The sequence below is a fragment of the Chenopodium quinoa genome, unplaced genomic scaffold (genome assembly GCF_001683475.1).
Source record: "Chenopodium quinoa cultivar QQ74 unplaced genomic scaffold, ASM168347v1, whole genome shotgun sequence".
NCBI classification, from domain to species: domain Eukaryota; kingdom Viridiplantae; phylum Streptophyta; class Magnoliopsida; order Caryophyllales; family Amaranthaceae; genus Chenopodium; species Chenopodium quinoa.
In genome coordinates, this window is record NW_018743574.1 from 2,294,562 (window position 1) to 2,307,408 (window position 12,847).

Consider the following 12,847-nt stretch of genomic DNA (forward strand, 5'->3'; position numbering starts at 1 on the left):
TATTCCTTTGTAGTCAACAAAAAATGTTGGAAAATTTGCAAACTGCAGCCATTTAAAGTTCATATTTTGCAAATTGCAGCCATTTTTTTTTTTTTGCAAATTGCAGCCCAAAAGTTCGTATAAATTGTAAATTGCAGTCCGATTCAATTTTTTCATCGGTTTACATGTTGAAAAATCTTCAATAAAGGTCTTAGGGGTCATTTTAGCCTTTAGGGACCTAAATTCAGCTCGTAATTAGCAAAAACATAACGTAAGTATCTCATATTTACAATTTCCCAAAAATTGATACATTTTTGTTACGCAAAACGAGATACTTGCGTTATTTTTTTTGCTAATTCCGAGCTCAATTCGGAACCCTAATGACCCCTAAAACTTTAATCGAAGATTTTTCGACTTGTAAACCGATGAAAAAGTTGAATCGGACTGCAATTTACAATTTATATGAACTTTTGGGTTGCAATTTGCAAATTTTTTTTAAATGGCTGCAATTTGCAAAATACGAATTTTAAATGCCTGCAATTTGCAAATTTTCCAAAAGTCTTACTTTGTTTTAATATGGATTTTTTTAACTTAAAAAATCACATCTTAATTTGATTTGGTTACATCCGCACCACATGAGTGGCGTGACCAAATAACCCGACCCAAATCCTCAAATTGATACATTGTTCTTTATCACCTACAAAGAGTACAAGTAGTCGAGTGCATCTTATTTTTGTATGACAATCCCTTGAACCCAAACGCAAATGGTGGAGAATAATGGAACTCATTAATCTCAACTCCCCAATTACAACTACAACTTCCATTACTCGTTTCATTCAACCAACCCCAAAACAAAAACACCCCCCTTCAATTCTCAAACCCATTTTCCCTCTTAAAACCACCCTTCTCCGACAACCCCTGCATAAAACCACCACCATCTCACCGCCACCGCCGCCGCCGTCGCCGCCTCAACATCAAAATAATCAAATTTGCAATATAAATAACAGAATCTTTGATGTTCTACGCTTAATGGATGGTCTTGGAGTTGTTGTTACCCCAGATATTTATGCTTCTCTTGTTGTTGAATGTACCCAAAAGCAAGACGCCATTGAAGCAGCAGGAATTTATACCCACATGAAGAAAAATGCTGGGATTGTTAGGTTTTTAAAGGGTTCTTCTGGGTTGTGTTTGCTTAATCGAATTTTATTGATGCTTGTAAGTTGCGGTTGTTTTGATGTTGCACACCAACTGTTCGATGAAATGCCGCACAGAAATTTTATTTCTTTGGCTATTGTGATGGCTGCCCTTATTGATAATCATCTTTTTGAGGAAGCTTTGGAGTTGTTTGTGAATATGCATCGATATTTTGTTTATCAGGAGTTTGATTCGGGTTTGGAAATTGTTTTGGTTAGTTTTCTTAAGGCTTGTGTACATTTAAAGGAGGTTGATTTAGGGAAGATGGTTCATGGGTGGATGCTTAAAATGGGTTATGATAGAGGATTAGTGGTTGATACTGCTTTGGTTGAATTCTATGGAAAATCTGGGTGTTTAATGGAGGCTAATCATGTGTTCTTTGACCTTATTCGAGTGGTTGATCACCGCGATACTGTGCTTTGGACTGGTGTTATTGTTAACAATGGCCGCAAACAATGTTTTGGAGAGGTGATAAGACTTTTTCGGGTGATGGGCGAGGCCGGAGTTAGGATGAACGAGTATACATTTTCTAATGTTCTTAAGGCTTGTGGAAGAGTTGGTGATGGTGGATTGTTTGGACAACAAGTTCATGCTAATGCTATAAAACTCGGGTTGGACAGTTGTGTTTTTGTGATGTGTGCTCTTATTGACATGTATGGTAGATGTGGATTGTTGAATGATGCTAAGAGAGTTTTTGACAGTATGGATCACAGGAAACGAAACAATGCGTGTTGGAACGCTATGGTTACTGGTTTTATACACCATGGATCGTACATTGACGCCTTAAAGACCTTGTACGAAATGAAGGCTGCAGGTCTGAAACCACAGAAATCAGTAATGGATGAAGTCAGGCTTGCCTGTGGTAGTCTGAAGCTAGAAATAACATGATGAATACTAACAGGAACAGTTTTGTAAGGATGATAATATCAAACCCGGGTTACAGAACTGATCCTATGTGATATTGTAAGCAAGTTCTGCTAGAGATGTGTATTGATGGGTTTCGATTTGCTAATGGATGACTCAAACTTAACGAATGACACGATCTCTTGTTGTATGTTCGACCTGAGATATATACGGAAGCATTCATCTACGAAATTTGCTAGCCATTATTTGGTCTCCTGCATCAATACTGCCCTGTCATGGTACTCATGGAAAACTGATAATCGGTCAACTTAGCAGCAAAGCTTGCATTGGGAGATTTTGCACTAGATCAGGTAATACATGTCGTTTCAACAGACCATTTAGTGTTTATATTACATGTTGTTTGCCTGAATTCGTGTACAAATTTGTACATATGACTATATGAGTATCATTTTGAACAGCTTGTTTATATGAGTATATTTCAGATGGTCTGTTATCTGTATATGTTATCAGTAGCACTGGCTTCTAGTTTATGAAAATCAGTTTGTTTATCTTTGATATGAACTCGATATCTGGTGACTTTTAATCTGAGTTAAAGGTAGAATGAAGACACAGTAGTACGTACACAAAGTTTATTTTATTAATCGATGATAAGTACACATCTGTTGATAAAAACAGACACTTAGAGGACCCAATTAACACTAGCTACACTTGCTAGTTTATGGGAGTCCTTTACATGAGTACATGACCAAGTTAAAACATTAGAAAGTTAAAACAAGAACAAAACAACACTAACAGTTCGACTTTTCCTTACTTGATAGAGGGGATCCGACTATGAAAGTGGAGTACCAATCTTCTTGAATCATAAATCAACGTGCACTAGAAGTAGCAGTAGTTCAATCTAGAGCGAGGTTGGGTTAGCAGGAACCCAAAGTAGACCATCAGAAGAAAGGAAGTGGCAAACAGGGGAGCCTGGCTGAGTGTTAAACATACGGAAGACCATTAGGTTAGGGTCAAAGGCCTTAGAATTCATGTGGCAACTAGCAACAGCGTTAACACGAGTACCATCCTCACCCATCAAAGTAATTTCGTACACTTGGTTTTCAGGGTCAGGGTTATGGCAATAGTAGACGGCGTAGGGATAAGTCAGCATGTGACAAGCGGTCATTTTAGGACTAGGTACTCTTTTAGGTTGTTCAATGATGGTGTAAGGTTGGAATACTTTGGCGGATTTTGGGAGTGGACTTGTACTCAATACCTTAACATCATCAAACAACTGACCACCATTACCGGTGTTACTAATTTTAAAGGTTTCACGAACAAAATCGATCATAGAGTCCAAAGAGGTAACACATTTTTTGGCTCCTTGGGCATCAGGGATTTCACCTTCACACTTTTTGAGACTGTATTCCATTGCTTTCGCTTGAGGAGACTCCCGCTGGAAGCCGAAATAGTTAAGAAGAAAGGGAAGTTTTTGTGAAGAGAAAGGGATCATATCAGCCTTTTCCTTAGGTAGAAAATTTGGGACTTCAGAATCAAATGCACCACCAAAGTAAATTGGCATTTTCGCGCCGACTCTGAGATCGTTGTAGTTGAAGAACACATAGTCTGCCTCGTTGAACTCAGACTTCTTGCTGAACTCAACATCTCTAGCGCTCACAACCTGCATGCATGCATTCATATATTAATATATGGTACGTAAATAATTAAAGTATACAGTATTTCCTTATAATATGTACAAATAACATTATATATTGCTCAACAATATATGACTAAGAGTTTGTAGATAGAGAAATTACCACCAAAAACAGAACGGCTGAACTGAGGAAACCCAAAAACATCTTCATCTTACTTGTTGATTTGATTGGGTGAGATGTTTGTGGATATTAGTTTTAGTTTTGAGTACATTCGTCAAAAACTTGAGTTGCTATTTATAAGCGGATAAGAATTAGTAATTTAATCAAGCATGGGGCCTACACTATAGGAATTGGGTAAAAAAGAAATAATACAAGTAGTACTTTGTAGATTTTTAACAAGTGCATGTTCTTAATAAATGTATACTCCGTACTTGGTAAGGCAATATTAAGGTTTAATTGGTCTATAAAATTTTAGTCTGTTCTCTAATTTGATTTGATCCTTCTAAATTTTGAGTGTGTTATTGAGTGTAACTAGTAGTGTGTAGTCTAAAGAAGTTGATGCATTGAGTGTAATTAGTGTGTCCAACTAAAGTTGATGCATTGAGTGCAATTATGTTGCTCATTACCTCGCTAGATTAGTGCTTTTGGAGTAGAGCAAATTTAGGTTAATCATTGTTCATATAAGATTAATTACCCCTTACATGCTCTAAAATACTTTGACTTTGCATTAATAAAGCCCCAAGCTTTCCAAAAAAAAAGGTGTGTCAAGTAAAGAGTGATTATTATAATTTCGTAGTGTGTTAGAAAACCTTTAAACAATCTTTGTTTAAGATTTGATTTCATGACCTTAATTTTACATATTATTCCATTTTTAAGATGAAACATTTTCATATTCACACTATAATCCCTATTTTTTCGTAAGGAAAAATATAATTATTTAGGCCTTGTTTTATTCATTTTAATTTATATTTTTCACATTGTAATTTTTTTTAATTAACAATATAAACGGTTAAAGATATGCATTATTGAAGATTTGAAGTAGGTTTCAATTACTAAATCATGCAATATTTAATGGTATCCCTGTACAATTGCATATTAATAAATGGAAATATATAGACCTGAAAATTAAGTCCATAGCCTATTGGTTAAATCTTATCATCCTTAATTTTAATTTATTTGACAAACTTAATTGGTTCCTAATTTATTTCTAAAAAACAAAAATAAAACAATAGTATTAAAAAAATAATAAGATAAGAAATGACAATTGTGCGTATTGCATGTCTATATATACAATGCATGCATAGCTATTAGCCTATTTATGCATGTGCATGCATAGCTCCGGAGAATGTTAAGGGCCAGGATCATCTAGCCATTGTTAAAGGCTAGATATATAATTCTTAGTTTATGGGTTAGATTAACACTTGGCATTTTCATTAGTCTGTTTTCAACAAGTAGTGAAAGAATCCTGTCTTTAAATAAAAATGAAAAAAGGATGCATTGCAAGAGAAATGATTGGGGGAATTGAAGTAACGCGTGACATTCTTGAATATCCCGGGGAATTTTTTCTGACATGGATGAGTAACTACTACCTCCATTTTTTAAACATTGTTTGCAATATTTGAGTTTGAAGGTGATTTTTAGAAGTGTTGTGGATAATGTATGAAAATGAATAATTTTATGTGTATCAATATATGTGCTTTTAGGGTCCGATTGACTAAACTGGACTGAATTTATTGAACAATGGAACTGAACTGAATAGAACTGAACTGTATTGAATTTATTGGAACATGTCCTTAATGAGAGTATTTTTAATAGTTTATAGGTGATAGAATAATAAAGGATTAATTGAGTAGTGAAAGGGATAAATAATTAAATATTTGTGAAGTGGCTTATTGGGAGGAAGAAACAATATGTAGTGGTTTAAGTCATCAAATAGAAAGTGTTGCAAATATTCTAAACCGACAAAAAAAAAAAAAAGTGTTGTGAGTATTTAGAAATTGAGGTATACAATATTTTTACTTCATCTGTTCTTTTATCTTTGAACTTAATGCAATAATACATTCCAATTTTTTTTATATTTTTTTTACAATTATTATTTAGCTTGAAAATGTGCAAAATGGTTAAAAAAAAAGGATAATAGAGAAGAATCTTTAAATCAACGAATCTAAGTCGGGTCATTCTCGGATTCAAGTCAGGTTATGTTCAAGTCAATAATTTACAGGTTACAATCAGGTCGAATCATTTCCAAGTCAGGTCATATTCGGGTTCAACTAACTATAAATAGATAATTATCATTTTTATAAAGCTAATTATTTCCTTTGACTATAATATATATGACGATATACTAGGGAACTATTGTCTATAATTTAGGAAGATAATTATCTCCTTTGGCCATACAACAAATATATACTATATTTAACTCTTAAATTTGAGGATGATGCTCCTTTCTTTTGCTGGCCTAGACCGACTTGGTCTTCATATACAAAATGTTTTGATCAACAACAATAAGGTGGTCTAAATTGTATTTAAGGTGATTTGAAATCGGGTCAGGAACAATTTGGGTTGAATTTAGGTCGGGTCAATCACAAGTCGTGTTAATTTCGAGTCAAGTTAGTAACAGATCGATTGAATTTTTGGGTCGAGTAAGTAATAAGTCTGGCAAAATTCGGGTCGGGTTGAATTTGGGTCAGGTCAATAACAAGTCGGGTTGATTTCGGGTCGGGTTTGTAACAGGTTGGGTTAAATTCGGGTCAGGTTAGAAACGGGTCGGGCTGAATATAGGTTAGGTTAGTAACAAGTCGAGTTAAATTCGGGTTTTGATTAAAACGGATTAGGACGGGTTAAAATGGGTTAGGGTAAATTTCAGTCCAAGTCAGGCTCGATGCAATTTAATTAAATTAGCCGTTCTAAACCGGTAAATCGGTGCAAGTTTTAAACTGGTAAATTGGTCATTTAACAGCAAAGTGGATGGTTCCACACACCCAATTGGACTCCCGTAGGGTATTAAGTACCATGGTAAACATTTCGGCAATTTTTATTTACGGGCAAAAAAAAAAAAAAAAAAAAAATCCAAAATTAAAAGCTAATATCCACGCACGCTTTTTGAGAAATTTTGGAGGTTTAGGAGTCTGGTGTCGAAAAGTTTTGAAATTTTTGGTAATACATCCCGGGGTCATATAATGTCGTTTGGAACCATATATAATCATTATTTGTTGTCATAAATGTACGTGGTAGGCTATTAATGAAATCGGTGCAAGTTTTAAACCGATAAATTAGTCATTTAAAAGATGGATGGTTCCAAACACCCAATTGGACTCCCTGAGGGTATTAGAGACCATGGTAAACATTTCGGCAATTTTTATATCCGGGCGAAAAATAGTCAAAAAAATTCGAAAATTGAAGGCTAATATCCACGCTTTTTGAGAAAATTCGAATGTTTCGGGGCCTAGTATCGAAAAGCATTGAGATTTTAGGTGATACATCTCAGGGTCATATAATGCCGTTTGGAACCATATATGATCATAATATGTTGTCATAAATGTTCGTGGTAGGCTTGAGTTAATGAAATCGGTGCAAGTTGTAAACCGGTAAATTGGTCGTTTAAAGGCAAATTGGATGGTTCCGCCTAGCCAATTGGATTCCCGGAGGGTATTAGTGACCATGGTAAAAATTTCGGCAATTTTTATTTCCGAGCGAATAAAAGTAAAAAAATTCCAAAATTGAAACACGATTTTTGAATTTTTTTTTGAAGTTTCGGGGCCGGTTTTGGAAAGACTTGAGATTTTAGGGGATATATCTCGGGGTCATATAATGCCGTTTGAAACCATATATGATCATTATATATTGTCATAAATGTTCGTGGTAGGCTTGAATTAATGAAATTGGTGCAAGTTGTAATTTGGTAAATTAGCCGTTTAAAGGCAAATTGGATGGTTCCAATCACCCAATTGGACTCCCAGAGGATATAAGGGACTATGGTAAACATTTCGGCAATTTTTATTCCTGGGCGAAAATAAGTAAAAAAATTCCAAAATTGAAGGCTAATATCCACGTTTTTAAAGAAATTTTGGAGGTTTCGTGGCCCGGTGTCGAAAAGTCATTAGATTATAGGGTATACATCTTAGGGTCATATAATGGCATTTGGAACCATATATGATCATTATATGTTGTCATAAGTGTTTGTGGTAGACTTGAGTTAATGAAATCGGCGCAAGTTGTAAACCGGTAAATTGGTCATTTAAAGGCAAATTGGATGGTTATACCTACCCAATTGGACTCCCGGAGGGTATTAGACACCTTGGTGAACATTTCGGAAATTTTTATTTCCGGGCAAAAAAAAGTCAAAAAATTCATAAATTATTGAATGCTATATCTATGCTTTTTGAGAATTTTTGGAGTAATCGGTTCAGGTGTCGAAAAGTCTTGAAATTCTAGGGAATACATCTTGGGGTCGAGTTAAATTCGGGTTTTGACGGGTTAAAACAGGTTTGGGTCAATTTCGGTTCAAGTCAGGTTCGGTTCAGGTCAATAAATTACGTGTTACATTCGGGTCGGGTTATCTCCAGGTCAGTTCATATATGTTCGGGTTTGGGTATCACATACTCGGGTCAACTCGGGTCTAGGGTTGGTTTCAGGTCGAGTCTGGTCAGGTTTGGGTCACCATTTTTTTGGGTTCAGATAGGTCGGTTAATAATCGGATTTGAGTCGGTATTTCGGGTCGGATCAACTTTTGACAGATCTAGTAATTACTTAAGATTTTATCAGATTCGACTTGGTTTATGCTTTCATAGTGTAATTTATTTTTATTAATGTTAGTTATTTGATTAAAGATATTTGAAATTTAAAGTTTTACAATGAAAAATTTCAAACTGATCATTCCAGGAAAATGGTGATTGGCGCGTGTAAAACGTTGCAACTAAGAGTGAACAAAGGAAATACAAAAAATATAAAACATAATAGCAAGTACATAAAACAAGATTTTATTAATCGATGATTAAGTACACGGTTGATCGATAATAAAAACATACATCAAAAGAAGAACAAAACAACACTAACAGATCGACTTATTCAATTCCGATTAGAGTGAAGTACCATCTTTCTTGCCTCATTAAATGAACTCGTACTAGTAGCCGCAGTACAATTAGACCGAGGATGGGTTAGCAGGCACCCAAAGTAGTCCATCAGAAGAAAAGGAAATGGCACATTGGTGAACCAGGCTGTGTGTTAAACATACGGAACACGGCGAGATCAGCGTCAAATGCATTTGAATTCATGTGGCAACTAGCAATCGCATTAACACGAGTACCATCTTCACCCACCAAACTGATTTCGTAAACTCAGTTTTCAGGGTCAGGGTTATGGCAATAGTACACCGCGTAAGGATAAGTCAGCATGTGACACGCGGTCATTTTAGGACTAGGTACTATTTTTTGGTTGTTCAATGATTGTGTAAGGTTGGAATACTTTAGCCGATTTCGGGAGTGGACTAGTACTCAACACCTTAAGGTCATCAAATAATTGACCACCGTTGTTTGTAGAACTAGTTTTAAAGGTTTGGCGAACGAAATCGATCATGGAGTCTAAGGAGGTGACACATTTTTTGGCTCCTTTAGCGTCGGGGATTTCTCCCTCGCATTTTTTGAGATTGTATTCCATGGCTTTAGCTTGAGGTGATTCGGGTTGGAAACCGAAATAGTTAAGGAGGAATGGGAGTTTTTGGGATGAGAATGGGATCATTTCGGCTTTATCCTTAGGAAGAAAATGTGGGATTTCGGTGTCGAATGCACCTCCGAAGTAAATTGGCATTTTTGCTCCGACCTTGAGGTCGTTGTAGTTGAAGAATACATAGTCGGATTCTTTGAACTCGGACTTCTTGGTGAAATCAACATCTCTAGCACTCACAACCTGCATGGAACGGAATTATAAAAAGTTGATAATATGAAAATATACCGCGACAAATCCAATAACATTTCAAATATAAATATTAGTATATGTAGGATGTATTAAATTATGTTGTAAATTAATTCAAAATATGGACTTTTCCTAAATTAAAGTAGGTTTTTTTTTTTTTTTTTTTTTTTTTTTTTTTTTTTTGTACATATAAATAAGACTTGCAATTTATATCGCTAAACAATTTAAGCTGGGAGTAGAGAAATTACCACCAAAAGGAGTACGGCTGAACTTAGGAAACCCAAAAACATCTTCATTTTGTTAGTTGATTGGATGAGATGTTTGTGGATGTTGCTTATGATTTGAGTACATTGGTCAAAAACTTGGGTTTCTATTTATAAGCGGATAAGAAGTAAATATTTATTCAATTATGGGCCTACTCTATATGATAACAAAGAAAAGAAAATATGGATAAGTAAATTTTAAAAGAGAGGATTTTAAGACATCTAGTCTACAGTCTCTTCAATTTCTTCGGTTCATTCTTAAATCATCTTAACAAAAGTTGCTGCAAAATTATTACTCTGTATGTCTGAATATGTTAATGTAAAAATTGAATATATATTTTTTTTTTCTAATCAAAATCATAATAAGTTGAAGAGAATAGAGTGTTAATTAATCATATCACACTGATTGATTTTTGTATTATTATTTCTTATTTTATCATGTACTCATACATTATGTAAGAGTGATTGAGAAATAGTTAGATTTTAAGCCTGTAGCATATATATGTGTTCACCCATCAATACTATGTAAGTTACTGTAGCAAAATAAGGTGTTCCTTGGATGTGTGTATCAATTCAAATATTTTCCGATCCGATGATATTAAGATGAATGAGGAGTTTAAGACTCTTAATGTCATCGGATCGGAAAATATTTGAATTGATGTGAATTTTAATTTTAATTTTAAATTAAGACTAATTCAAATCAAGATTCTCACATAAATTAAAATTCACACCATGTTTGAGATACTTTCTCCGTTTTTTTAGTTGATATTATTTGACTTTTACACTATTCATTAATTACACTTTGACTAACTTTTATGATTAATAGCTATGACAAAATATAATCAAGTGGGATCTTGTTTGAATCGTCTCAAGGTATATTTTATTAAAATATACTTTTTATAATTTTACAATGTTGAGATATAAAGATATTAAACGTTAAAATAGTACATTGACAAGCGTGAAAAGAAAAAGGTGTCAACTAAAAAAAACGGAGGTAGTATTTAGTATTGAGACTTGTGAGAAACAAGACAGATTATTATTTAAGGATAGTTAGATATACTTCCTCCGTTACGAATTACTCGCAACAAAGATGTATTATTTGTGAGAAATAAAATATTCATTTGTTGCGAGTAATATGTAATGGAGGGAGTATAATTTAGCGAGAAGGGGTACATGATGGTGAAACTTATGTTAATGTCATCCTAGTTTTAAGGTTAATAGCGAGCATCATTAAGGATTGTTAGACGAAGTTTGCTCCCTTTACTCCCTAAAATATGTTACGTTACACATATCTTGCACATGTATAAATGTATAACGTATATTGAACTACATAAATATGTGTATTCAAATTGCTCCAAATCTCTTCACACATTAAGTAATTTATTTCAGTTGTAAGTCTTTTTTTTTAAACTTTTAAAATTTAGGATTTGATCCAATCTCATTGAATTATTTTGAACATAACTCTGCCCTTTGGTCATAAAAGGCCAGTGGAATTTATCTACAATTTGATGTGTACCAAACTACCAACCAACCCCTCTTTTTTTTTTTACTCGTACCATTTAAGATAGTTGATTCTATTGACTTTATTACAATATATGTTATAGACTTCTGTGTTATATAGTCAATATCAAATTATATGGAATGTTGTTCGCTTTAAAAAAAATTAGGTTTTAATCTATTTAAAAAAAATAAAATAAAAAAAGAATAAAAATAAAAATAAAAATAAAAATAAAAAACCATAAAACTAATGACAATTGTATGAATTGCATTTGTACTTATCTTTATGCATGCATAACTATTAGCCTATCAATATGCATGTGCATGAATAACAGTTAATTTATAGTTTGTTTAACACTTGGCATTGCAATTAGTCTGTTTTCAAAAAGTAATGCAATAACTCTATCCCGAGTTATTGAAAGAAAAAAAACGGCAAATAACAAAGGAAGTATGACGTACACTTCCAATTCAAAGATGGTCTTATTTATCTAGTAAAGTAAAATTTTAAAATATGAAAACTACATTATTTATTAGTCCATTTTTGTTTTTGGATTTTATTAATTAATTTTATTTTATTTTTCTACCTGTTGTAAGGAGACAAGTAAAATGAAATAGTTATAGCTGGAATTTTTAGTTTTAGGTATAAAAGATAAAGTTGTTTATGGTAACATTGCTATTCACCATCTATATTATTATTCACGTAATTTATGAATTTGACTCTCTTTTGTATTTCCTTACACTTAACTTTATTATAGTTTTGAGTTTTTGACAAACCTAATTTAATACTTTACCCTATTATCCCTCTTTCCTCATGATATTTAATTATACTTTTCCATTTTACCCTTTCTTATAATGTTCATTTTTTTATACACTCACTTTTTCACTCATAATCACCGACCACATTAACACATTGTCTCCATGGGTAGTATTTTGTAATATCAAGCTCCAATTAACGAAAATTTTCTTATTGTTAATTTGTTATTATATATGGGGATTTTTCTATATGTCTGGCCACACCGTGTGGTCATGGTTCGTTACTCGAATTACTCAGTCAGATCAGGAGATACTCGACCCCTCAAGTAACCCCTGATCAAGCAACCCCTCAATTAAAGTAACTTTGATCGAACCCCTCGAGTAACTTCTGACCAAACCCTCAAGTAACCCCTGACCGAACCTCTCAAATAATACCTGACTGAATAATTCGAATAACTCATGATCGAATAACTCGAGTAAATCCGGCCACACGGTGTGACTATCAACGTATAAAAATTTGTAATTATGTATTATGATATTTTGATTGAATTAACAAAAGTAATTTAATAAACATAGCACGTAAAATATTAAAAGAATTATTTAGAAAAACAGATAATCAATGACATTGTACGTCTTGCATGTCTATATACTATGCATAACTATAAGCCTATTATTGTGCATGCGCATGTATAGCTATTGCAGATTAAAAGATAAGATTGTTTGGATAAATTATTAACGGTCATGATTGTCTTG

At 33.6% G+C, this 12,847-nt stretch overlaps 3 protein-coding genes across 3 annotated transcripts; 1 reads left to right on the plus strand and 2 right to left on the minus strand.

The window, feature by feature from the left end:
- The first annotated feature begins 722 nt into the window (after positions 1–722).
- On the plus strand, positions 723–2,616 carry LOC110681993 (pentatricopeptide repeat-containing protein At1g31790-like). Its single transcript, XM_021858190.1, has one exon. It carries the CDS (start codon positions 757–759, stop codon positions 2,059–2,061), a length of 1,305 nt encoding a protein of 434 aa, XP_021713882.1. The 5' UTR covers positions 723–756; the 3' UTR covers positions 2,062–2,616.
- Positions 2,617–2,656: 40 nt separating this feature from the next.
- Positions 2,657–3,933, minus strand: LOC110681995 (BURP domain-containing protein BNM2A-like). The gene is made up of 2 exons (XM_021858193.1): positions 3,834–3,933; positions 2,657–3,697 (listed from the first exon to the last, which is right to left on the minus strand). Exons 1-2 carry the CDS (start codon positions 3,879–3,881, stop codon positions 2,936–2,938), a joined length of 810 nt encoding a protein of 269 aa, XP_021713885.1. The 5' UTR covers positions 3,882–3,933; the 3' UTR covers positions 2,657–2,935.
- Positions 3,934–9,086: 5,153 nt separating this feature from the next.
- Positions 9,087–9,581, minus strand: LOC110681766 (BURP domain-containing protein BNM2A-like). The gene has a single exon (XM_021857891.1). The coding sequence runs from the start codon at positions 9,579–9,581 to the stop codon at positions 9,087–9,089; it is 495 nt and encodes a 164-aa protein (XP_021713583.1).
- Positions 9,582–12,847: the final 3,266 nt, after the last annotated feature.